A 27,298-nucleotide genomic window follows, 5' to 3' on the forward strand; every position below is an offset into this window, starting at 1 on the left:
TGGTTTGTCAGTTTTTCCAGTTAGAAATGGCATGTTGTCTTCAAGAAAGACAACATCTCAGCTTATAATCACCTTTTGGTTACCAGGCTCAAGGCACCATAGCCTATATCCCTTCACCCCCCTTTGATAACCAAGCATAACACACTGTAATGCCCTAGCTTGCAACTTACCTTGCTTCACATGTGCAAATGCCTTGCATCCGAATGTCTTGAGCCTTGAATAGTCAGGAGTAGACCCATACCACCTCTCATCTGGTATTGCACCCCTTATACCAGAAGAAGGACATTTATTGACCAAGAAAGCAGTTGTGCTTACTGCATCTGCCCAGAAATGTTTTCCAGCTCCGGATGATGATAGAATACATCTAACTCTTTCCAATAGGGTGCGGTTCATCCTCTCCGTAACTCCATTCTGCTGGGGGTTGGCTAGGATAGTCCTATGTCTTTTGATGCCCTTATCCTTGCAGAAAGCCTCAAACTCACTTGATAGATATTCAAGACAATTGTCTGTCCTCAACACCTTAGGAAACCTGCCCTTCTCATTCTCCATCTCCATACACCAATTCTTGAATGTTAAGAAAGCCTCGGACTTTTCCTTCAAGATGTATACCCAAACTTTCCTCGAGAAGTCATCTATAATGGACATGTAATATCTCCCACCACCTAGACTTTTAACTTGAGAGGGACCCCATAAATCTAAATGAATATAGTCAAGTGGTGAAGTTGAGGTATGATTACCTGTTGGAAATGATGATTTCTTTGCTTTTCCAAGCAAGCAATCCTCACACTTATTCATCTTTTCCACATTGCTGACTTCAATGAGCTTTTTCTGGACTAGAGCTTTCAATGTCCCTTCTGCCGGGTGCCCAAGCTTCAGATGCCATTGTCTCATATCATATCGTGTAGTGACATTGGCTTCACCAATGATTGTAGTGGCCTGCAAGTAATACAGGCTTCCACCTCTCTGAGCCACCATCTTTACCTCTTGTCCTTTGCAGATTTTCATCATTTCATTCTCAGATACAAAAGAATAGCCCTTTCTTTCAAGTGTACCAAGAGATATCAGATTCCTCTTCACTTCTGGAATGTACCTGACTTCTGAGAGAATTTTGATAGATCCATTACCTAATCTGAGCTTGATTCTGCCAACACCCTTGATTCTGCATGCATTATCATTGCTTAGCAGTACTGATCCATTACATTGTACTAGGTCTTGAAACCAATCAAGGTGTGGACAAATATGAAAGGAACACCCGGATTCCATTATCCAAGAACCCCTTTCAAGCTTGTCCATAACATTCATGACTTCAGCAGCTTCCTCTCCATCACTGCCGATGACATTTGAATGTGACTTGTTTTCAGAAGCCATTTTCTTATTCCAAGCAAAACAATCCTTTTTCAAATAGAGGGGCTCAAACACACTGTTCCTATGTGAGAGATAGAGGTTGTTGCACCATTAGGTAATTTGACAGGTGCATTCTGGATAGGTGATGAAGAGCTAAAACGAGATAGGTTGCAACATATATGATGAGTAGCTCCTGTATCCAGAAGCTAAACAGTTGGTGGTATGGAAATATTGGCAGTAAAAGGAAGGTATAAAGTTGTACCTGAGAATGGAGGAGACATTGTTGCTGGTGGTGGATTTTGTAGTGCGGCTGAAGGAGAGGGGGGGCGGTAGGAGAAGTGGTAGCAAGCTGACTTTGCAAGAGAGCAATCAGCTGTTGACACTGATCATAGGTAGGCATAGCTTGTGCTGCAGCAGAGTGAGAACCTGCAGCTTTGTCTCACTTACATCTGTGGAACATTCATCAACAAAATTAACAGACTTATATGTTCCAAAATATTTAGGATTCGGTTTGAATTTGCCTTTTCCAAATCCTGGTAGAAATCCATGGAGAACAAAACACTTATCAATAGTGTGGTTTGTTTTTCCACAATAAGAACACAATTTGTTCTTATTGAATGAAGATGAAGCAGCATTAGCCATATACGGTTGCTCACTCTGAGGTAAACGTGCAAAAGATGTGTTGCTGCCTTCAATCGACCGTTGCCTTTCCTCTTGCAATACTAGAGAAGACACCTTAGATAAATTCGGCAAAGGAACCATAAACAAGATGTGAGATCGGATCTGAGAATAAGAGTTATTCAAACCGATCAAAATTGCATGACGCACTCTTCTTCTTGGTGATTACGCCATTTAGTTGAGCTGTGGCATCTGCAGGTGGTGCATACACACCATGAGACCGGTTGAGTATCCTTATATTCCTCCCAAACTATGCACAGATTAGTGAAGTACTCATTGACATCATCATTTCCTTGAGATAAGGCCATAATTTTTTGGCGAAGCTGATAAACACAAGTTGAATCACACACAGAGATCGATCACGTAGATCTAACCAAATTTGCCGAGCATCTTCCAGATACATGATGCTAGAGCAGATCTGCGGTGAAATCGAGTTTCTAATCCAAAAGATAACCATGCTATTGCATCGGATCCAAGCTGAAAGAGGAGATCTCCATCATCTGGTCGAGGTAGAGCTCCATTGACAAATTGCAGCTTGTTTTTGGCAATCAAAGCTGTGATCACAGATCGACTCCAGTTGGTGTAGTTTGAGCTGATTAGATGCTAAGGAACGAGTTGCAGAGCTGGATTATCGCTCGGATGTAGATAATATGGACTGGATGTGTCCTCAAACTGATGTGGAACGGCATTACCGCCGCCGCCGCCTGCATTACCACGTCGGTCGTTCATCGTCGATCAATTGACGAAGAGAAACGAAGCGGAAGAGAAAGAGTTCTCTGATACCATGTAGAAATTCATAATGGAAACTCCATTGAAAGGAGGAACTTTTATTTGATAAAAATAGAGAATTACAAGATACAATCAACACAAAAGAAGAAGAGCTATTTATATGAACTAACTCAAGCTAAGATCGAAAATATCTTCGTAACTAACTTTTCCACCAACTCATTCCCCTTTCACACTGATACTGACTAAGAGCTGACGTGTAGATGACTAGACTCCAGCTCAGCATGATCACAGTTAGTAATCGTTGCTCCTTCACACTCATGTATGCACGAGAGCATGCACCATCACACATTCATGCACACAAGTATGTTTTATCCTCATTTTCTTCAACAAATGTTGTTCTCTTTAACTTTTGTAAAAAGGTTATATGTGAAATTAAATTTTACTAGTATACTAATATTATCATTTTTAAAATTATTTTAATATTATTAATATTTTAGCACCAGCTTACTTGTATTTCTATAGGATTACAATTGAAAATTTATAACTCGGAAAGGTTATAGACGAAATGACATTTAACTGAATAATTCGTCTATCCTAAATAAACAAATTATTCAAGAAGAGTCCGGGCCTTACTATTTCCAACCTGCCTTATTAGAATAAGACTGGGAAAACTTGCATAAATATAATGACTTTGGCATTCATATAAGTGGTAATATATTTGAGTAACATGCATGGGGATTGTGTGCATGATATACGAGGATGTTGATTTGGACCGCAGACTGAAAATAGGTTGACATGGGTGAATAGTGATTGGTGGAGCCTCATCCAATCAACTATATTTAGGATTCAATAACAGCATATTACTTATTATAGTGAAATTGAAACTCCAACCAAGCAAGCATATGCTTCTTCAAGGCTTAATGGGAATTCCCACTCTTACCCTGCAATACTATTCGTCTCACATATTCAGATGAAGACTATTATTTTAGATTAATGTTCTCAAAAAGCTAGAAACATAAACAAAGACCGATGATGAGTTTAAGGAGTTGATTGATGGGTACGATGAAGGGTGAAGTCCTATGTTTTTCTTGCTGTCCGACGCGTGGGGACGGGACCTCTCCTCGTCTGCCATGGCTAGCTACTTGATCAAAAATGTTAATTTAAATAAGTACTACTCCCTCCGTCCCGTGTCATTAGATATGAAACATTTGAGAATTGACACGAGATTTTATGTAATGTTGTTTTTTGAGTTAATGAAGAGAGAGTAAAGTAAGAGAGATGAAAAAAGTAGAGATAGAGTTGTTTCCATTTTAGGAAACATTTCATTTTTAATAGGACAATCTAAAAAAGAAAACGATTCATTTTTAATGGGACAGATGGAGTATATAACTTTGTGAAGATTGTGTGTATATGAGGTGATGTGGGGGGACTAGGGATGGACATGTTCACGTGGAAGAAACGTGCCTTAATAAAACTAGAATGGAGATCCAAGTAAATCTATAATATTCACATAATAATAGCAAGGGCATCTCAAAAATTTGGTGAGCTTACATACGACTAAACGACGAATCCAGAAAATAAAATTCTGGGATCGAAAATTTTCGATTGATGTATAAAATTAAGTGACATGCTCTTTTGTAATGATTTGCTTCACATCCTTCTTCATCACACAATTTATTGGTCAACGGCTTTCTACACAGTCCATTTCCATCTAATATTATCGAATAAAATACAAATGTTTCAATGAAAATGAAAATGGAATTAAAAACGAAGATGACAAATTTGAATTCTGATTGAACATTAAAAAAAACTACTACGTGTCAACCAAATTAGAAATTTATGAATATTATAAATATATAAAATAATCGCACCATCTGCGACTGTGTCCCTAAAACAAAATAGAGAGATCTAAATTAGGATATTAATAAGCTCGGATTTGTTGTTGAAACATTATTTATCAATAAAAATTACTATCCACCACTAAATGTCTCATATTATTATTTTTGGATGTCCATTATTAAATATCACAATTTACTTTTATTTTTTTTAAATGACCCTCACATTCACTAACAAATCTCACTCACATTTTATTATAAAATTAATGTAGTATATGAGTAGGATTCACATTTCACTAACTTTAACTATTTCTTAAAACTTTTTTTGAGTTAAAATAAGACACATATTTATGGACATAGGGAATAATCAGCGTGGGAATGAAGGCAGAGCTACCGCGGGTCGAGGGTGAAGCTGACGTGAGTTATCGGGCCGATTAATGGAATTTTATGACGATACCCATGGGCTGATGGTGGGATCATTCCTATCCCGCCTAGGGTGGGAAGGTACGTATATCGTACCAAAAATCTCATACTGTATACCGTACGTACCAAAAATATCAGTATGAAAAAATATCATATTGTTACTATATCAAAATTTTTGGTATATTGGATTTTCAGTATGAAGCATTTCCAATAACAATATTGTACCAGATTTTTAGTATACCGTATCGAAAATTTTCGATAAATTGTACTTTACGATATAGCAGATTTTGATACACCATGTTAGAATACCATTTGATTTAGCTGGATGTCAATCAGATTAGTTCAACGAGTTTCAAGTCAATCCTACTTGGATTGCCGAAATACAATTATTTTGGAATATGTACCTCTCCAAGTAGTAGTACTACTATTTAACTAAAAAAACCAGACTTCCTTTTAACAGTTTCATACACTACTCTTTCTCTACAACCACACTAAAAAACTGTTACCAAATATCAAAATCCCAATACTACATCAAGAGTCCAGAAATGAAGGTATACACACTGCATCAACATAGATATTGCACAAATTTCCTTAACATAAGATTTTAACAGATAATAGTTTGTACAGTTTTTCAGTTGGATGAAAAGCAAAATCCATGGCAAGGATAACACCATCAAGCCGGAGCCACAGTTACAATCTCCTACGTCCTTGCTATCCATCGGTACGTTTGGAAACAAAATAGAAGATTCACACACTGTCGAAACCTCAGCCGATCATGATCAGTTGGAAGATGGATTAATCGAGAGGGAGCTGAGGGCACTACTCAACGAGCATGCTTCGAATTCCTCTGGGGAATCGGAACGTTTTGATCTTCCAATGGAGAAAATACTGGAGAGTTTTCCTGTTCACAGAGAAGTTGATGATGATGAAGAAAAAGAAGAAGACGATGAGTTGGTAGCAGATATGGAAGCCGGTCTTGTTGAAAGAGCATATAGCACAGGAAAAGACAGGAAAGGAAAATGCAGCATATACAGAAAGTCGATATTGTTTCTTCTTAGGAAGGCTTTTGTTTGTGGGGGTGGCTTCGCGCCATCTCCCATCTTGAGAGATCCATTTCTTTATGCTAATTTGGATAGATCAAGAATGGAAAAGGTTCATTTTGTAATTGCTGCATGGTTTCTTCAACACCTCTTAAGTGTATTTTGGGATTGATTTTGAGCTTTATTTGTAACAGATCATGAAGACTGTGCTACGGAGGAAGAAGCATCCTCAAAGACAGAAATACTTGGATAAAAATCAGACCGCAAACGATGAGGAAAAGGGAGAGACAAGTAATTCAAATAATTGGGTTAAGACACACTCAAAATGTAAGTCTCTCTCTTTTTAAAAAAAAATTAATTTATGAAATTCATCATGTTAAATGAGTGCAATTTACATACATAGTACTACCAAATACTCCTAGTACTTGAAATAGAATATTATTAGAGGCTCATGACATTTTTTCTTAGGTTAATTGTCTCAAATCAACTTTACTTATTTTGGATCTTCTTGCAAACCCAAAGTCCAAACAACATTCCTGATATTACATATATAGGGGTATATCAGTTTTGATTTAGGATTTGTGAGAAAATCCAAAGTTTATGTATTTAGGGACAAATTTCATAATACAAAACCAAAAATAAAAGTAAAATTCGAATATTTTGGGACAAGTCTTAAAATTCGATGTTAAAAACCAAAAACACTCAATTATGGGTTATTTCTATCTACTGATTATAATTAAGGGTTATTTTGTAGTAACATGCATTCCAAATGGTATTGTAACACCTCAAGAAACCGTAGAATTTTTTTTTTCAGTAAATGGATCAAACTTTAATACTAGTAGTTTTTGTTGTTATTCAGTAAATGGATCAAACTTCAATAGTATATATATGTTGTCTGGTTCCAGATATTTTTGTCGATCTATGAGAGCTATGATTCGTGTATGTTGAGTATCAGCAGCAAATTCAAGGTAATCCATCCATGCTTCAAAACTATCGTCTTCAGGATTCTGTTTCTAATCTTATTACTCAATCCATCTCATCCTAATAAATCACTTTATAGGTGTTTTATTGTAAGGAAATGGAGCAAGACGAGGAATGAGGATGCAAAGCAAGGACAATCTTCAAATTAAATGCAATGAAATGTGACAAAAAAGGGCAAGGATGAGGGAAGTACATCCAAGCTGCCTAGTCAGGACCTTAAGTGCCCAGTAAAAATTCAAATATATTTAATTAGAATCATATTTTTACATTGGAATACTGAATGCATGTCCCATGGCATGTACATTACAAAATTACAAATGACTAAACAAGAATATAGAGTTGACCAATACATGAAGGAGTATATTTAGTCTTGCAATGTAGATGTGTGTTTTGTGCGTGTGAGAGGGATTTTCAGCAAAATCGATTAATATTGACAAGAGAAAGAGAGATTTACATTTGTGTCCAACACATGGAAGCAAAAGTAATGACCATGCAACATAAATAATATTTCTACCAACTAACTTGGTTCAATTAAACACAAAGTTGCACCTCCTCTATACGCCTTATAGCCTCCCTCATCTCCATCCTCTTCACATGATCATCTTCCGCACACGCAGCCCCGATACACAACATCCTCTCCATCTCGGGCAATGCGTCTCCCCCGTTGGCAATCTCCGGATCGATGAGGTCCGCCACTTTCCCATTCGAAACAGCCTCCTTGGCCCAGTGCACCAAGTCAGTCCCACTGTCCTGGTTGTTGAGGTACTGAGACGGGAACTTCCCCGTCATGACCTCGAGGACCACCACACCGAGGCAGTAGACGTCGCTCTTGGGGGAGAGGAGGCCGGCCTCGGGGCACTTGTATGCCTGCAGAGACTGCGAGTTGCTGCTTAAGGGATGGAGGGAGTAGTCAGTGAGGAGGGGCTCGTGGTTGGCGGAGAGGAGGATGTTGCTCGACTTGAGGTTGCCGTGGGGCACCTCCTGCTCGGCCAACTCCGTGTGGAGGAACCCTAATCCCCGAGCCACCCCTTTTATGATTTGGAGACGCGTGGCCCAGTCCAGCTCCGCGTGGGCGATGCCTCGATCTCCTGGCAAATGAAACAAAAAAAATATCACAATATCCTACAGTAAAGAGAAATTTGAAATCACTGTATAAGTCTCATGGGCCACTGGATGATTTCTATCAGTTACTAGTACTTAATTAAATTTATGATTTGTGTATTCATGATGACTAAGGATTATGAAATAGTACCATGTAGCACAAACATGAGGCTGCCCTTGGGCACAAACTCGATGACCAAAAGCTTCTCCTCTTTCCGGTAATGATACGCCAACGGAGGCAGAATATTCCGGTGGCGTATCCTCCCGAGCCTCCTTATCTCCACATCAAACGCATCCTTATTCAACTTATTCATCCCTCTCATCCTCTTCACCACAACTGACACCCCATAATTCTTCATCGTCGCCTTGTAAGCCGAGCCCAGCCCGCTGTTCCCGAGCACCTCCGCCGCAGCTTTCATCAAATCCGGCAGCCCAAACACCCCCCTCTCCTCGTTTATCATCACAAGGTCACCCGATTTCGACCGCGCCCTATCGCAATTGTTTCTGCTGCTGCTGCTGAAGTTGTAGTTTCCGGTCCTCCTCGCCGAGCCCATACGCCGGTTCACGCTCGGCGCGTGCACCTCAACCGCGTGCTCGTGGTGATTGTCCACTCTCCGATCGCTTCCGATCATGCTGAACATGTCGCCTTTATCCTTCTTCTTAAAGAGGATCGTCACCAGCAGCACCGCCACCACGATCGCCAGCACCACCCACTTCGTGGTGGCGTTGGACGCCATGATCACCTCCGCGATGGGAGGCGACGTGGTGCCCGGAGCCTTGCACGGCTTGCTGATGGCGGCGCCGCAGGCGCCAGGGTTCCCCTCAAACGCTGACGCGGGAAACCGCGCCAGCGTCTGAGGGATCTCCCCTTGCAAATTGTTGTGAGATAGATCCAACTTTTGCAAGGACTTCTGCTCGAAGGAGGGGACCGGACCGGTGAACCGGTTCCGCTGCAGCAGCATCTCGCTGAGATTATCGAGCTGCTGCAGCGAATCCGGGATCTTTCCGGTGAAGTTGTTAGAGGCGAGCTCCAATTTTTTCAACGACCCCATTCTGGTGAAGAAGTCGTTTGGTATCTCGCCGGAAAAACTATTCTCGGATAGGAACAATGACTTCAACGAGCTAAGCCGGTTGAACTCCGGCATTTTTCCGGAGAAGCTGTTGTTTTCGAAGCTGAGGAATCTTAGGGTTTCAAGCTTCTCCAATGGCGCAACATCAAATTCAGCTCTATCGTTATTGGACAGGCCGAGGTTCATGAGGAGGAGCGAAGAGACGGTGGAGAAGGCGGCGTTTGTGCACCCGACGCCGAGCCAGGGGCGTTTGCGGTCGCAGGGATCGGTTGCGGTGATCCAGGTGGAGTCGAGGGGGGAGGAGTCCTTCAAGGAGGATTTGAATTGGATGAGATGAGCATCCTCGCCGGGGAGAGAGAGGGTGGTGGTTTGATAAGAGAGGAAGAGAAGGGAGATGAGGAGAGGACGAACAGCGGCGGCGGCGGTCATCGCCGCTGTCGTCGTCATTGCACCTCCCTGCAGATGAAGCGCCTCCTCCTGTCGAGGCGAGGAGGTATGTGTAGCTTGATTTCCTCATTTTGGGGTGGGAATGATGTGTCATGATTCTACGGTTTAATAAAATTGAAGGTGAATAATCAATAATGGTGTAACCGAAAATAATAGTGCAAAGTTGATCAAGAGTTTTGTTTATTGAAAGAGAGGTTGAGTTTGCGCTGACAAACTCAATGCACATGAATGTTTTTCGGTCCTTAAAATAAGATTTTGTTTATACTTTATAGCAATAAATCGTTGCGGATTGTATTATTATTGTTTATTTAAAATTCTAAAAGAGGGATGTTGGAGATTGAACATTAGAACATATATCTTAGTTTATCATTGGGTTATTGCAAGAGTGGATTTTGTTTTATATATTTCCTGATTATTTACTTTGACAATATATACGCCTAACTAAAAACTCTTAATCTCGACATTACTTTTCAATAATCAAGAAGTATGCATTATTTAATTAATATCTTGACATTATTTTTCACTAACCAAACATGTATTATTAATATTTTCATAAAATTCGTGCAATATCGTGTCTTTTTAAAGAATGAATAGTGTATTTTTGTGTTATGTAAGACAATATTAATGAAAAAACGGCACAATATTGCACGAGTTTTATGAAAATATTGAATAATAGTATATATTTGGTAAAGTAAGAAACATTTAGTTTTCGACACAAGATTTTATACAGTGTTATTTTGTGAGTTAATGAAGATGAAAAAATAGAAATAATGTTGTTTCCAATTTGAGAAATGTTTTATTTTTAATGAAACACTATACAAAGAAAAACATTTTATTTTTAATGGGACAGAGAGGATGTACCATAACATGACTGCATTGTACTTGTTGCCATAAAAAAAGATTAGTTTTAGTGTGCCATTATAATACTACTATTAGTTCATGTAAATTAAATTGTACTATAAATTTATACATATATAAAAGTGAAATTTTAAAAAAAATTTATAAGATTGTCTTATGAATATCTTTTAATAAAATTAATGATAATGTTTTATTTATTTGTATAATAAGTAGTAATTAAGAAAATGAAAATATTTTATTTCTTTACTCCCTCCGTCTACTAAAAATAGTCTCATTTATGGACAACACGAGTTTTAATAAGAAATTGATAAAATAAGATAGAAGGACAAACAAGGGAGTGATCAATTGCTAACTCACACCTTAGTTGCTAACTACAACTAATTTAAGACCATAGAAATTAAGAGATCTAATGGTCTATAATTTACCATGTGTAATTTCATTTTTTATATTTTAATATTAAAAATATAAGATTAACTACCACATTTAGGGTTTTGAATCGTAATGTCAATATAGTGTATTAAAGATATCAACCCAATGCATTAAATATGTCAACACAATTTAATATTGACATTGTATAGATGTTATGTTGACATATTATGTTATCTATATTGATATTAGGCTGTTTGCCGGAAAATTTGAAAATTTACAATTTTGTTTTTTGATTTTGACATCGGAACATATGCGTGTAAGATTTCGTTGGAATCCTTATAAAATTACCTTTGATTTGATATATATTGTGTGAAAAAATAATTTAAATTAAGATAGGTATAATCGCTTAAAGTTTTGAGATATTTTTTAAAAGTTAATTATAACTAACTTTTTGTTAATTGACATTAATACCCCTCATTGACATTTTTTTTACATTGTATTGATATTCGTAGTTGTATGATCTTGTTCCTTGATTTAATGATCCAAAGCCTATTATTTAGTTGTAGTTAGCAATTTAAGGTTGAGTTAGCAATATAATACATCCCCGGACAAACATTAGTAGGTAAAGTAAGAAAGATAGGGAGAAAAAGTAAGTACAGTATAGGAAAAATGAGAACAAATTGTATAGTATGAGAAAGAAACTTTTTATTTTTAGAATTGAGACCAATTTTCGTTGACGGAAGGAATATATGATATTTAGGGAAAGCGAGAGTGAAAAGATTTTTGATAATAAATTGAATAGGAAAACTGAAGTTAAAAGGTTTTCAAAGATAAATTGAATATCTATCTGAAAAATTGAAGTTAATGTTACTCCACTATATAACTAAACTCCTGCCTCCATTCGGACCTAATTCAGATATTTTTATTTTGGTATAGGAATTTAGGTAGTGAAGTTTAATTAATTAAATTATGAATAGTAACGTAAGAAAGATAATAAAGTAATAAAGAAACAAAGAGAATAAAGTAAAAGGATAAAGTAAGAGAGATGAGCGATTAATTATTACCATGACAAGAAACGTCTCACTTAGATTGAGACGTATTAAAAAGGAAAATGTCTCACTTAAATTGGGACAAAGAGAGTATAAAATAGTACACCCTCCGTTCCCTCATAGTTGAGGCGAAACTTTTCGGCACGGAGTTTAAGAAGGGATATTGAGTGTGCTAAATAAATACGGAGTAGATAGAAAAGTAAGAGAGAGAAAAAGTAGAGAGAATAACTTAAAAAGTGAATAAAGTAGAGAGAATGAAGTAAGAGAGAATATAGTTAGAAAGAGAAAAATGTTACTCCCTCTGTCCCCCATTAATTTTCTACTTTTGTCATTTTCGTCCGTCCCCTGTTAATTGTCCACTTTCACTTTTACCATAAATGGTAAGTAGACCCCACATTCCACTAACTTATTTCACTCACAGTTTATTATAAAACCAATATATAAAAGTGGGACTCATGTTCAACTAACTTTTTAAGCTCATTTTCCTTTACATTTCTTAAAACCCGTGTTGGAACCAAAGTAAACAATTAATGGGGGACGGATGGAGTACTATATATGGAAATGACTCAACTATGAGAGAACTTCCCAAAATGGAAAAATGACTTAACCATAAGGGAACGGAGGGAGTACCATATCTATTTTATGTAAATAAAGCAAAAAGAATAATTTTGTTTGCCTAAAAACTAGCTAAATATCATCTTCTTCTCTTTGCTCTTCCAATGAGATCTATGGAAGAGCAAAGAGAAGAAGATGATATTTAGCTAGCCATTGCCGGTACAAGGCTAGCCATTTAACCTGGGGTGAGACGGTTGAAGAGCAAAAGATGGTGGAAGATATAAGAGTATTATATCGGAGTTTGAAGGGTTAAAGTAACTACAAACTTTTGCTAATGTTGAACGTAAATCATGAGTGTTGGACTTGTTTTAGTAGGATTTAGTGGTTATTGTTTTAACTTCAAATTTTAATTGTACATGCCAACTCGGATATGTAATTTTTTTAAAACAAAGTTAATGATACTTTTTTATTGTTCCTTCGAATAATTTATTTTTATATGTTTTTTTCTTCTTTTGAATTATATTGATATTGTTCGTTACCACTGAGGGCTAAGAGCATCCACAATAGCGGCCGTCCCGGCGGACGTCCGACCAGCGAGTGACTCGTCCGTCCGAGACGTCCACTATTGGGGCGGACGAGCGGTCGACGGACATCCGGGACGAACGAGCGGTCGACGGACATCCGGGACGGACGAGAGGTCGTCCGTGGTCATGCGCAGACGTCCGTCCCACAATAAGAGTCCTATTTAGTTTGATCACGAATTTTAAGAAATATAGAAAAAAAATGAGTGGAATAAGTTAGTGGAATGTGAGTCACACTTATATATACTTAGTTTTATAATAAAATGTGAGAGAAATAAGTTGGTGGAATGTGATGCCTACTTACCATTTATGGTAAAAAAAATAGGACTCTTATTGTGAGATGGACAGAAATGGCAAAATAGGACTCTTATTATGAGACGGAGAGAGCAAATTTTATGTATTTTAAAAAATAGAAAAGGGGTGAGAAAAATAGTGAGACTAGTAAGGTTAAAAATAGTACTCCCTCCATCCCAAAGAAGATGACCCCTTCCTTGGGTGGCACGAGAGTTTTGCAACTTTATTTTGTGTGTTAAGTGGAGAGAGTAAAGTAAGAGAGAAGGAATAAAATAGAGATAAATGTGTTTCCATTTATAGTAATGAGTCATCTTAATTGGAACAAACCAAAATGGAAAGTGAGTCATCTTTAATGAGACGGAGGGAGTACTTTTAATCGTGTTAATCAAGTTTAATTGTGTAATACTCCCATGAAGATTTTGTGGGACATCCACTTGAAGAATGGACTCGTTATGGATCTGCTGGATTCACTGCAACCGCTGATAAGAAAATATTGTCCATCTTGGACAAGATGCGAGATAAGTGCTCGAGGGAATAGATAATCAACTTGTGGGCAAAATGGTTTGCCACTAAGGGATCTCAAGAAGCTTATGATTGATTCCGGCCAAGGGGTGAGCGTCGGTTTTGGGCTAAGTACGCGCTGAAGGACTTTGTCCCTCCCAAGTACTCGTTCATCACTTGGCTCGCTATCTGAGGGAGGCTTGTGACTAGGGATAGACTGCTTTTTTTGGAGGAGTTGGACCCTACTTGCCAGCTTTGTGGTGTACTCGAAGAATTAGCGAACCATATGTTCTTTAAGTGCTCCAATACGTGGGCAGTGTGGGGCAGGATTCTGGAATGGCTTGGCATCTCAAAAAGATCATGACCTTCAAGAGTGTGATCAAATGGGCACGTCGGCAGACTAGTGGCTTAGTTATAGTGCAAATGGCAAAAAGGATTGCACATATGGCTGCAATCACACACATTTGGAAAATGCGGAATGCGGTAATTTTCGATGGGAAGACTTGGGATACTGCGAGGGTGATCTTTCAGATCAAGGAAGCCGCCTATAGTACTTTGAACAAACGTTTCTCCCACGATCAGGTTGTTCTCCACCTCCTAGATAGATGATGATGATGATGGTGATTGTTTTTCAGGTTGTAGTGGAATTTTGGCACGTCTTGAGTCACTCATCAATGTACTTTTTTTCTACTTGGATAGTTTCCCTTAGGCCTTTATTCCTAGGGGTTTAAGCGAGGCCCGCCCACACTGGGTTACGGTGGGTGTCTCAAGATAATGCTCTCTTTGTATACTTCAATTTTGTTGATCTTATGTATCTTCTATGGGCTTGCCCATGTTATGTCGGTATGCTTAATCTACTTATTGGCTAGTTGTTGATGTTTTCCCTAAGGTAAGTTAGAAAGTATAATTGTAAACGCTAAATTCTGATATTATTCTATTAATTTATTCGTAAAAAAAATAAGAAGTGGAATGCGCATGGCAATGTATTATCGGAAGGAATCACTTGCAACCTAAAACAAATCCTAAATCACACTTAGTTTATTGTGGGTGATCTCTTCCCCGGTATATTATACTCCTACTTCTATATTGTGCGGCAAACTCTGATTGACAGATCTACCGTCGGTGGAGATGAAAGAGACGAGTGTGCATATAAATATATAAGAATGAAATGAAATAGCTTACCTTTGAATGTACTCATCCTCCTTCTACGTCTCTCTCATACATCACACATGATTTGTGATTGATCGCCATTCTCCACCATCCCCTGCCGCTAATCCCAACCACTTTCCGTTCATATGCATAGCTCCGCCCTCCAACCACCATTCCCCAAACATTCCAATGCTGGAAACCGCCGCACACCCCCACTCCTGGATTCCCTCCGCCGTCACCTTCCTCTCCACTCACAAGACCTTCCTCACCGTCTTCTGGATCCTCTTCTTCTTCACCCTCTTCTACTGGCAGCGCGACACGGTGCCCGCCGCCGCCGCCGTCTTCATTTTCCGCCGCCCGTATACACTTCCGCGCGAGCTCCCGAGGCTCCGGCCTGCCGTCTACAACTTGACCGACTTCGGAGGGGTGGGGGATGGCCTGACGCTCAATACGGCGGCGTTTGAAGGGGCGGTGATGGCGATCTCTAAGCTCGGGAGAAGCGGCGGCGGACAGCTCAATGTGCCGCCGGGGAACTGGCTCACGGCGCCTTTCAATCTCACCAGTCATATGACTCTGTTTCTAGCTGAAGGTGCTGTTATCCTTGGAATTGATGTGAGTAATTCCTTCGATTTGTTTCCAATTTCCATGTTTGAGGTTGTGAATTCCTTTCTTTTGTTAATTATTTTGGATTATAGTTTGTTTATAGGGTTATAATGCTTACATGAGTGCATTTTCCCCCAATTTTTTCTGCAATTAGCTGAAATTATTGACAGCATTGATTGCTCACAATTTGATTATGTACACTTCCTTAATCAAAGATCATTCTGCCTTGAGTTACTTAATACAGTGATTTACTTAGACGTGACATGATTTAGGAAGGCTGTAGTCTTAGCACATTCCTATAATGGCCTATAACTTGGCATATAATGTGTACATTACAAGTTATTAAAAATTAATCTGTTTGTAATGAATTTATATAATCAAATTAATCTCTTCCTCTTATATTCATAAGCTTTGCTGTCTTGACTTTGGATGTCTATAGATATTTACTATAGGGTAGAACAAAGATAGGGAGATCCTTTTTTACTAGGAATTTGATTCGTTTATTCAGTGATTTTAAATTATATTTTCCCTTAAAACTGTCCAACTGCTTATTAAAACGCATTCTGTTGAAATTGGGGTTTTCAATGTGTTATACTATCACACGATAAAAGATAGCCTTTCCTCTTCATGTTTCTTATTTAGTGATGAAGCGACATCACATTGTCAATAAATTTTGTAAAACACATGTTGTTCATTTAAAACCTTTTTAAGTTTCTGAAGCAACCTGGTTTAGGTATAACTGTTTTCACAAGCTATCAAACTATACAACAAGATTCAGAAAGGCTATCTGAAAACAAAAGCCTGACTTTGCTGATGGATGGTTGCAAACTGAAGATTCAAAAGTTTAACAGCCTATTGCATGCAGGATATGAGCAATAAGTGGAAAGCTACCATGTACATTTCTTACTCTTAAGATGAGGATTTAAGGATATTTACTTATGATACAAATACATTTTATCGCCTGGTCATATGATCAGATTTAGGATTCCAAATAGTGCCGTCAAATTTATATATTAACCAATTGGCCAACACGAATATTTGGACTCCAGTGGGTTTAGTTGTTTTAGAAGTCAATCAATTTTATAGTACTACGATTTAAGAACTCATATCACCCTCAACAACTTTAAGATTTTCTCTCCACTTGCTCGTTTTCATGCATCAACCTGCAAGTCTCACTATTATGCCGTGGTTTGCTGCAGTAGTAATCAAGATCTGTCTTTATCAACATTTGACTGATGATAAAAATCTTACCTACCAATACTAAGTTGAATGGCACATAGGATAGAGTTCATGACAACAAGTGATCACTATATGCTTCCTTTTGATCATAATGGATGGATATTCTTATTTATATATATTCTGACCAAAGATAGAGGATGCTATCGGTCAATTCATCCCTTGACGGAGCTCCTGATGGACATAAGAATGTCTCCATCTTGTAGACATTATATGTAGAGAATGAATTTCTGTGGGAGAAACACATGGAAAGTCTTAACGATCTCACACAAGTGAAAGGAATAAAGTCATCGAATGATATATAATGCTAGCAGTCCTATAGAATTTGGTATCGGAATCATCTGATCTTCCTAAGGAACAATGGTTACTTCTAGTCAACTGAAAATAATATGCATTACCTTAAAGATTTATTTATTTATCTTTCCTGCAAAAAAAGGAAAAAAATGAAGTTCCCATTTACTTTTTCTTGACTTAATTTGTCTAAGATTGACTTAGAACTGATAATTCAACTATCACGTAATGCAGTATAAGGTCGCAGACATAGCAGTTCTGATAATATAGCTGAAAATGTGTCCCCACCAGAGATGGTCATATAGAAAGGACATATAGTGTACCGGAGATATTCTTTGGGTCTGCATTGCATCTGAATCGTGGTTGTTTTTGGCATTGATATTGCCTGCTCTCCTGGAAACAGATATATCATGCTTATAAGACATGGTTTTCATAAAAAAAAATTGACTGCTTATGAAATGAACCTTGATTTTTGTTATTGTTAAAAATCCATTATTCATTTCTTTGTTTTTCATCTTTATGTTGGATAGGATGAGAACTACTGGCCTCTAATGCCTCCACTGCCTGCTTATGGATACGGAAGAGAGCATAAAGGACCAAGATATGGAAGTTTAATCCATGGACAAAACCTCCGAGATGTTGTAATTACAGGTTTGATTTTAATAAACTAGTTGTGACTTTTTCTGGGCTCGTTTAGTGTTTCACAAAAATTTATAAGGCCGTCCACTGATGAATTTGAAATTGCATGAACTGGTCTGTTGGTGGAGTACTAACTAGTAAGATCATGGATAGGAAAGTATAGGCTGTCTTTTGCAGAAAGAATTGGAAAGGAAGATTTGCAAGTAAATGCACTATGCATCTTTTTGTTATGAATAATAAGGTCTTCAGTTTTCGTTTTACTGAGTGAAATGTCCATATTGTATTGGTTTATTTCTATCTCCATAGAATATTTCAAGCTTTTCGAGGATTTCGAGGTTGCAAGGAGTTGTTATTCCCAAGGTTCACAAGCACATACTAGTTGCTTGTAAGCATTTGTGAATCCAGCAGGGGCTTTTGAGTAGAATGGAAAGTTCTGAGCTAAAGTGAATGGGGTGGGTGGGGTGCAAAGCTAATAAAAACTATACTTTTGTTTTACCTCAACTAACCTTTGGTCTGTATTTACATTTCTATGTACTATAATTTATACACAGCTATTCACATCTATGGTCTTACCATCGGGCTGCATTTCTACAAGCCATGCTTTGTTTTTCTGTTTCCTACAAAGACATCCATCTTCTTCTGATAGAAGTATAGAACAAGCCTCAAGAATGGAGTCTCAGTTCACAATCCTTTTGGTTTTGACTTCTGCCTCTGGCTCTATTATGAACTTTAAGGACAAATTTGTAACTGAAAACTACTTTATGGTTTGATTAAATTTGTTTGAACTTTGAACTTCCTGGTGTAGCTCCTTGTTCTGCATATACTATTATTTTCTACCAAATGTTTATGTAGAAGCTATTATTCTGTTAAGCTGAATATTTTCTTGTGTTATCTGAATTAGGGCATAATGGCACCATTAATGGCCAGGGTCAAACATGGTGGAAAAAGTATCGCCGTAAGCTTCTTAATCATACCCGAGGACCACTTGTGCAGATTATGTGGTCCACTGACATTTTGATATCTAATATAACGTTGCGTGATTCTCCTTTCTGGACGCTTCATCCATATGACTGCAAGAATGTGACTATAAGAAATGTAACGATCTTGGCACCCATCTTCGAAGCTCCAAATACTGATGGCATAGATCCTGGTAAGCTTACTTCGTTAACCTTTCCTTCTATTTGGACATGTGTTCCATATAGTTGTTATAGAATATCGCAACTTGTTGAAGTTCTTGATAATTTGTGACAATGATGGGAGTTTGAGGTTTAAAGGTAAATTTTATGATACAGAAGATAACAAATAATCAATGTTGATCTTATGCATATTTGAATTTGGGGTGATAGCGCTAAGTACAGGAACTTTTACCAACTTTGAGTTTACACATGAACTATTTGTCTCAAAATACAAGAACTTCCAATTATTATTATTTTCCGCCCCCAAATTAATGCCAAGGTGGGCAATTGAGATGTCTGCAAGGTTTAAACAATTAATGTACTAATGGCGTAGTTGGATGACTACATCGTTTCAGCAAGGCACAATATCTTTCTTATTAATTCATTGGAAATTGGCAACTGTGACAAACAACTGCAAGTTTATGTAATTGATGACAGATTTTTAATTCATATGTAAAGTTGTAAACCAATAATTGAGTAAAAGTTTGTGGGCATTTATCCTTTGAATTATATCTCTACTCTAGAACACTTTATGCGAGAATAAGTTCTCTTTATTGTTCAAGTGGGTTGATTTGACCTGGGACAAGCAGATTCATGTGAAGATATGGTGGTTGAGGACTGTTACATTAGTGTTGGAGATGACGGTGTTGCCATAAAAAGCGGTTGGGATCAGTATGGCATCACTTACGGGCGGCCTTCGACGAACATACTCATTCGGAACCTTGTCATTCGTTCCATGGTCAGGTAAGATCATTATGTCCCAAAGATTTTCTTGACATTCTTGTTACTATGTTCAGATAATCCCATGTGGTACATATCAGTTGATTCTAAATGGAACACTTGCGCAAATGACAACGCTGGTGTATCAATAGGCAGCGAGATGTCTGGTGGTGTGTCGAACTTCACCATAGAGAACATCCACGTTTGGAACTCAAGGCGTGCCGTCCGGATCAAAACTGCTCCAGGGAGAGGAGGATACATCAGGAACATAACATATAGAAACCTGACGTTTGACAACGTCCGAGTAGGGATCGTGATCAAGACAGATTACAATGAACATCCAGACGAGGGGTTCGACAGGGACGCAGCTCCCGTGGTAGAGGACATAAGCTACACCTCGGTGCACGGCTAACGGGTGCGCGTGCCGGTTCGTATTCACGGGAGCAAGGAGATCCCTCTGAGAAACGTGGGGTTTTTTCTTCTTTAGTTCTAGACTACATATATCATTCCTCGTTTGTACTGCATTTTTTTTTGTTCCGGATTTGGGAGAGACGCATGACCCTCATGCGTCTCTTTTTAATGAGACGCATGACAATCATGCGTCTTTCATAGAGACGCATGAATGCGTCTTTCTTTTTTTTCGATTTTTTTTAACGACGCATGAGAATCATGCGTCTTAGAAATAGACGCATAACCCTCATGCGTCTTTTGTTTTTTTAAAATTTGACGGACGACGCATGAGCGTCATGCGTCTTAGGGAGAGACGCATGAGCGTCATGCGTCTCTAACTTCGAATTAAATCGCAGCAGAGGCAGTAGCCTCCTCATTCACGCACGCAGACAGCAGAGGCACGGAAACGACGATTTTTCCTTGATTCGGCGAAGAAGACGATTTCCACTTGTTTTCCGGTAAGTTTCGTTCAATCCTTCTACTTTCCTTCCTTATTTGTTGTTAATTTGCATAGATTATTTAGATTTCCCCTAATGTTTGTAAATTAGGGTTTAAAACGAATAGCTCCATTTTGGTTGATTTTTTTGTTGTTTAGTGAAATGTCTACGATTTTAGTGGCTTAATTCATTCTATTGTATAATATTGGTATGTTTTTGATGATTGGTGTTGTGATTTTGGTTGTAAATTAGGGTTTATAACAAATAACCTAACACATTACACTTGTAACCCTATCACTTGTTGTTCTCTTGTTATATTATGTTATTTGTACATGCCAGGTTGAGTTTGTAATTGTTGTTTTGTGAATATGTACTTAGATTAGATGTCGACTTCAAGTTCTACTGGACATTTATTGTATGGACTCGAAGACCCGTCAGTCTTAAATATGCAAAAAAATCACATTTCAAATAAACTGATGAAAGAGGGAACAACCCAAGTATTTAAAGTCCGAAGGACTGAAAGTAAGACTTGGGACGGCGAAATTCACGAGAATGTAAGATATTGGCTTGACGTCTTTGGTTTCAAAGGCGTGATCGATTGTGGGAAGCCAATGAAGGTCGACAATGAGCTGATCACGGCGTTGATTGAGCGTTGGAGGCCGGAGACACACACATTCCATCTACCGATCGGTGAGACGACGATCACCTTGGAAGATGTGCAAGCCATCTGGGGCTTGAGGGCGGATGGTCTCGTTTTCACGGGTCGTGACTATCATGACAACTTTCCAGATTGGACCAGCAAGTGTCGCGATCTGTTGGGATGGATACCAGATTCTTCCACAGAGACAAAGCAAGGCGGTTTGCTGATGACCGCGCTGATCAACCAGACAAGGATGCCTCTGGGTGATGACCTACCTACTTACGTATACATTCAAAGAGCACGTATTCATGCCCTAATTTTATTAGGAGGTCTCATTCTACCGGACACCACGGGGTGTAAGGTGCCATTTATGTGGTTGAATGGGCTTGGGGATCCGGAAGAGGTGAAGAATATAAGTTGGGGAAGCGCGGCATTGGCCTACCTTTATCATTATCTGTGCGAGGCTTCCATGGATAAGAGAAAAGAGTTGGGCGGGCCTATGATCCTCCTGCAGCTATGGGCGTGGGAAAGAATGCCCACATTGAGGCCTGCGTTCATAGGACCAAAGGTGCACGAGCCATATACACCATGTGGCGCCAGGTATATATCGAAATATTTATTTATTAATGCATATTGGGTTAATTTTTTTCTTACATCAATTTTATGTATAGGTGGAGAGGAACAACGCAGATAGGAAATGCTCCTAGACACTCGGTTGAGCATTACCGTGACCAATTATCTCTGATTAGACCTGGCCAGGTGAATATTCTTTCGGTTTAGACTTCGTTTATGAACTTATTATGAAATTAATTTGGCATTTGCAATGCTGTTTTGTAGTTTATCTGGACGCCGTACGCACCTTGCACACTGCCTGACTACTGCAAAGATGTGAATGGATGCTCTTTGTGCGAAACCTACCTGGTATGTTGGGCCTATGTCGAGGCCCATGAGCCTGGAAGAGTGCGCAGACAGTTCAATCGGTAACAGGATATACCTCAGTACGTAGACAGAAACTTCCCACCGACATTCATTCGCTTTGTCAGCGTCGGTCTCGCTGATAATAGCTGTCCCATCTTCTGTCCTCCCATTTGGATATTTGCACACGGCATACCACCTTCTTAATTTACTCTCAACCACCCTAAATTGCCGGTGTTGCCTCAGACTCCACATAGTAATAGCAGTCTTCACATGCAGCTTGCTATCAAATTTTGTTCCACCATTAATCCGATATGGGTGTTCTTCATCCCAGTACATGGTACTGCGTTCATTACCAACTTCAGGTACCTCAGTACGACCACTTGGCAGTTTGCGAAAATATTTCAACCCAGTGTGAACATATTCTGGAAGTGGTTGTTCACCTTGTACGACGGGTTTATACACTACCTCCTCATCACTAGAGTCAGCACTGGAATCATCACTTAAAATATCATCAGACGATGATGACGACAATTCTGGATCTGCAAGGTCTCCTCGTACAACATCAACATCGGCATGCTCTTGTACATTCTCTTGAGTATTCAATCCAACATCTGCAACGTCTGTTTGCTCATTCATACCTCAATCGATGCTCATAGGTTCAAACCTCGTAGATGATCCAACACCATGATCAACAATTGGTGGGATGAAGGCATTTCCAACAGACGAATACTCAACAAATAATTCAATATGCCGAGTAGAATTTAGAGCCGCATTGAACATATAAAACACACTTTGATCACTGTCAACCGTAGTACATACATAACTCGTACCGGTACCCAAGAAACAATGCCTCCAAGATATTTCGATGAAGTGTTGGTTGGAATCTATTCTTATCTTAGCACATATCATTCCTACTAATTCAGATAATGAAACACATGAATCTAATATGATGGAAGCTCTCGCACGAGGAGGATCATAACAAATGCCCACATGAGGAAGTTGATATATTCTACCACCCCAATATAAACTCACGAATACTTGCATGATTTCTGCAAAAATATATATACAAACCAACAACAATTAAAGATAAATTTTTTCAATAAACCCTAATATAGTAAGTTTACAATAAATTTTTCAAAAACCCTACTAATATGCAAATAAACAACAAATAAGGGAGCAATGTTGAAAGATTGAAGGAAACTTACCGAAATATGACGGGAATCGCCAAGAAATCGCCAAGGAAATCGCAAGATTTGTGTTCTGCGTGCGTGAATGAGGAGGCTTTTGCCTCTGCTACGATTTAATTCGAAGTTAGAGACGCATGACGCTCATGCGTCTCTCTCTAAGACGCATGACGCTCATGCGTCGTCCGTCAAATTTTAAAAAAACAAAAGACGCATGAGGGTTATGCGTCTATTTTAAAGACGCATGACCCTCATGCGTCGTTAAAAAAAACCGAAAAAAAAGAAAGACGCATGACCCTCATGCGTCTCTATGAAAGACGCATGACTGTCATGCGTCTCATTAAAAAGAGACGCATGATGGTCATGCGTCTCTCCCAAATCCGGAACAAAAAAAAACTCTAGTACAAACGAGGAATGATATATGTAGTCTAGTACTAAAGAAGAAAAAACCCAGAAACGTGAGCTTCAGGGACATGTCCGTGGGAATAACCTACAAAAAGAAGCACATATTTCAGTGTTCGTTTGTGCAGGGACGTGTTGTAGGGGCAGTGTTTCCGGCTCCTTGTGACAATCTGGATCTGTACGACGAGGACGGCCACCTTGTTAGACGATCGCCCTCCCAGAATGTATCAGATATTGATTATGATTTCTGAGAATCATTTCATGTTTGTGGATTTCATCAGCCACATCTCTCTCTGGTTTGAAGATGGAACCTCTTCATTTTCTGTGCGATGGCCTTTACATTCTTTGTGTTGTAAATACTAAATACAATACTTAATCTGATTATAGTTAGTTGATACTACATTTTAACAGTGGTAATTAGGGTACACGTTAATACTTTCTCTAACTTTTATTTGTCGTGATGTCTTGCAATTGCTATTTTTCGTTGCGCGTCAAATAAACTTATGTTATGCAAATTGGCTGCAAACAATATATGGCAGATAAACTACATTCAGAATTCAAAATCTGACCTGATAAAATTCCAATCTTACGTTGTGAGCTTGATAATTTTGTTGAGAGAATCTCGTACTTGGTGGTGAACATCTTCAGATTTGTTTGTTGAAGAACATGTTCACGAACCTTGTATATAGCCAATACACGAGCCTTCAATAGAACCATCAATCGAGTTGAGAAATGGTTTGATCAAAAGCACATTTTAACTTTTGAGTGAGCATAATTGGGTGACTACGTGCATACTCCGACCCTTCTAATGTTAATATTCTCATTTTCTACCAAACGACAACCCACACCATTCCTTAATGTAAAATGCTATCATTTTCAAATTTAGAATGATGTAAGTGGTAACAATTTTATGGTATAAAACTATCGTAATTTAAATTTCATTTTTATGTGGAGTATTTGGATAAGCTACTTGTGTCTTAATCTGATAAGAATCCAACATCATCTCTTCCGCCGACACATGCAGGAGAGCCTATCGATGATTCTATATATGAAGCTATCGTCGATCTTTCATTCCATGATCCACCACCTAAGTAGGGAGTTAGTATTTATAGTTAGTTATGTTCGTTTATCTAATGTAATAGAGTAGTAAGTCGAGCGTATTTATAAGCTCTATCTCGGATTTTCTTTGTGATTCTTTCCCGGGAGATAGGAGGTCGAACCGCCCTAGGGTCTAGTTATATAAAGGGAACTTGTCAACACATTTATTATGAATGAGAAGTTATTTCCGACGTTGTTGTTTTCTTTCAATTATCTCCAAATCTAGTAAAGTGCCTGACGGAGGAGACCTCCTGTTGTAATTTGAGATTTTGGATTGTATTGTTTTCATTGATATTCCGAATGAATATTACATGCATTCTCCACCCTTATATAGGCTATGGAGTCTCTACAAAGGAAAGAATAATATGCCTAACTTACATCAATCTAAATAAGGTAAAAGCTACTACCTAGTTTCCTATAATATTTGGTAATATTTCTTCCCTTGTTTAACACTCCCCTCAAGTTGAGTAACGGGATTTCCGATACTTAACTTGTCAAGAACATTCTGGAAATTTTTAGTGCCTACGGCCTTGGTCAGTATGTCCGCGAGTTGATCTTCAGATCGAACAAAAGGAAGTGCAACAATCCCAACCTCGATATTCTCATTTATGAAATGTCTATCAACTTCCACATGTTTCGTTCTATCATGTTGAACTAGATTTTCTGAAATACTGATCTCAGTTTTGTTGTCACAAAAAAGTTGACAAGTTTTTGGTGACAATAGGTCTAACTCCTTCATTAATCTCCTCAACCATAGTCTCCAGTTAATCCACTTTTGATCACTCTAAACTCAGCCTCAGCGCTGGACAGTGCTACCATCTTCTGCTTTTTGCTTTTCCATATAACCAAATTTTCACCCACAAAGGTGAAATATCATGCAGTAGATCATCTGTCAATTGGATTTCCTGCCCAGTCTGCATCCGTGTAACCATGGATCTCCAAATGGTTATTCTTTTTTAACATAATTCCATGATCAAAAGTTCCCTTCAAGTATCTTACGATTTTCACTACTGCTTCAAGATGATCAGCCTGAGATTGATGCATAAACTGGCTTACTACACTTACCGCATAAGCTATACCAGGTCTGGTATGAGATAAATAAATTAACTTTCCAACTAGACGTTGATATCTTCAACGATCCGCCAATGGAGCTCCCTCTACTATCTGTAAACCATGGTTCACGGCTATTGGAGTTTCTGCAGGTTTGCAGTCCACCATTCCGACTTCTGCTAGAAGATCTAATATGTATTTCTTTTGATTGATAAAGATTCCTTGTCGTGATCTCAACACTTCAACTCCCAAAAAATATTTGAGGTGCCCCAAGTTCTTCATTTCAAATTCTGTAGCCAAGTTCTTCTTCAGCTTCTCTATCTCTTCTAAGTCATCCCCAGTGATGATCATGTCATCCACATAAATCAGCAGACACGTAATCTACTCTCCTCTCTTCTTTGTGAATAATGTATGATCAGCATTACTTTGACTGTACTCGAACTTCTTCATCGCCTTTGTAAATCTTCCGAACCAGGCCCTTAGAGACTGTTTTAACCCATAGAGAGTTTTCTTCAGTCTGCATACTTCCCCGTCTCCAAACTCATCAGAGAATCCAGGGGGAATTTCCATATAGACCTCCTTCTTCAGTTCTCCATGGAGGAAGACATTAGTCACGTCAAACTGATGTAGAGGCCAATCCTTGTTTGCTGCAATCGACAGTAGAACTCGAACAATATCCATCTTAGCTACTGGTGAGAATGTTTCCGAATAATCAACCACATATGCTTGTGTATACCCTTTGGCAACTAGGCGAGCTTTATATCTTTCGATAGTTCCATCGGGTCTTCTTTTGATAGTGAATACTCATCTACACCCTATTGGTTTCTTTCCTTCAGGAAGTTGACACTTCTCCTATGTATGGTTCCGTGCTAACGCCTTCATCTTAAGCTTCATCGCTTCTCTCCAATGCTTACTTTTCCATGCCTGTTCTACTGTTTGTGGGATCTCCTCTTCTTCGTATAAAGCTTCTTCAAAAGCTCTGGCCATTTTAGTTAAGTTTGCTCGGGCAATATTTTCCACTGAATATCTTGCTCGTGTGCTGTTATTCTCAGGAGAGTATCGTTTGGGTGGTACTCCTCGAGTACTTCGTAACGGTAGGATATATTTGTCGGTGTCTCCGTCTATAGCATTATTCTCTGCGTCACCATTGTTAGTAGTATTTTCAGGAGGGTTTGTATTATTTACCTCGGATATCGGTGGGATGTTTGGGGTGGCACTTGGCTCCACGGGTTGTATTGTGGGTAAGACCTGCTCGGCGACAGAACTAGCTGGCTCAGGTGGATCTTCAATGGGAGGATGATTGTGTGGCATTGGTAACCAACTTAACGATTCAACATGTTCGTCAGGTTTCTCCCCCTGACTGTTAAGTTGGGTATGATAAAAGAATTCAGTTTCCAAGAAAGCACAATCCATAGTAGTTATCACCTGGCGATTTTTTGGATCAAAGCACC

At 38.7% G+C, this 27,298-nt stretch overlaps 3 protein-coding genes and 1 pseudogene across 5 annotated transcripts; 3 read left to right on the top strand and 1 right to left on the bottom strand.

Annotated features, from left to right (window-relative positions):
* The first annotated feature begins 5,648 nt into the window (after positions 1–5,648).
* On the top strand, positions 5,649–6,221 carry LOC121784358 (protein NEGATIVE GRAVITROPIC RESPONSE OF ROOTS-like). Its single transcript, XM_042182508.1, has one exon. It carries the CDS (start codon positions 5,649–5,651, stop codon positions 6,219–6,221), a length of 573 nt encoding a protein of 190 aa, XP_042038442.1.
* Positions 6,222–7,533: 1,312 nt separating this feature from the next.
* Positions 7,534–9,652, bottom strand: LOC121784009 (pollen receptor-like kinase 3). Of its 2 annotated transcripts, none has more exons than XM_042182188.1 (2): positions 8,476–9,652; positions 7,534–8,008 (listed from the first exon to the last, which is right to left on the bottom strand). In XM_042182188.1, exons 1-2 carry the CDS (start codon positions 9,646–9,648, stop codon positions 7,562–7,564), a joined length of 1,620 nt encoding a protein of 539 aa, XP_042038122.1. In that variant the 5' UTR covers positions 9,649–9,652; the 3' UTR covers positions 7,534–7,561. The 2 variants fall into 2 exon arrangements, with proteins under 2 accessions (XP_042038122.1, XP_042038121.1); XM_042182187.1 differs by having other exon boundaries at positions 7,534–8,118; positions 8,283–9,652.
* Positions 9,653–14,874: 5,222 nt separating this feature from the next.
* On the top strand, positions 14,875–24,170 carry LOC121784760 (annotated as a pseudogene).
* LOC121784759 (serine/threonine-protein phosphatase 7 long form homolog) lies at positions 20,063–22,998 on the top strand. 2 transcript variants are annotated; one of them, XM_042182984.1, is made up of 4 exons: positions 20,063–20,576; positions 20,934–21,795; positions 21,867–21,954; positions 22,033–22,998. In XM_042182984.1, the coding sequence occupies exons 2-4, from the start codon at positions 20,939–20,941 to the stop codon at positions 22,177–22,179; spliced, it is 1,092 nt and encodes a 363-aa protein (XP_042038918.1). In that variant the 5' UTR covers positions 20,063–20,576; positions 20,934–20,938; the 3' UTR covers positions 22,180–22,998. The 2 variants fall into 2 exon arrangements, with proteins under 2 accessions (XP_042038918.1, XP_042038920.1); XM_042182986.1 differs by having other exon boundaries at positions 20,939–21,795.
* Positions 24,171–27,298: the final 3,128 nt, after the last annotated feature.

This window comes from Salvia splendens, chromosome 21 (assembly GCF_004379255.2).
Source record: "Salvia splendens isolate huo1 chromosome 21, SspV2, whole genome shotgun sequence".
NCBI classification, from domain to species: domain Eukaryota; kingdom Viridiplantae; phylum Streptophyta; class Magnoliopsida; order Lamiales; family Lamiaceae; genus Salvia; species Salvia splendens.

Coding starts and splice junctions, on each gene's coding strand:
- LOC121784759 (XM_042182984.1), top strand. CDS start 20,939: ATGTCGACTTCAAGTTCTACTGGACATTTATTGTATGGACTCGAAGAC. Junction 21,796..21,866: donor TATACACCATGTGGCGCCAG/GTATATATCGAA, acceptor TTTTATGTATAG/GTGGAGAGGAACAACGCAGA. Junction 21,955..22,032: donor CTCTGATTAGACCTGGCCAG/GTGAATATTCTT, acceptor GCTGTTTTGTAG/TTTATCTGGACGCCGTACGC.
- LOC121784358 (XM_042182508.1), top strand. CDS start 5,649: ATGAAAAGCAAAATCCATGGCAAGGATAACACCATCAAGCCGGAGCCA.
- LOC121784009 (XM_042182187.1), bottom strand. CDS start 9,648: ATGACGACGACAGCGGCGATGACCGCCGCCGCCGCTGTTCGTCCTCTC. Junction 8,119..8,282: donor CCTCATGTTTGTGCTACATG/GTACTATTTCAT, acceptor TTCATTTGCCAG/GAGATCGAGGCATCGCCCAC.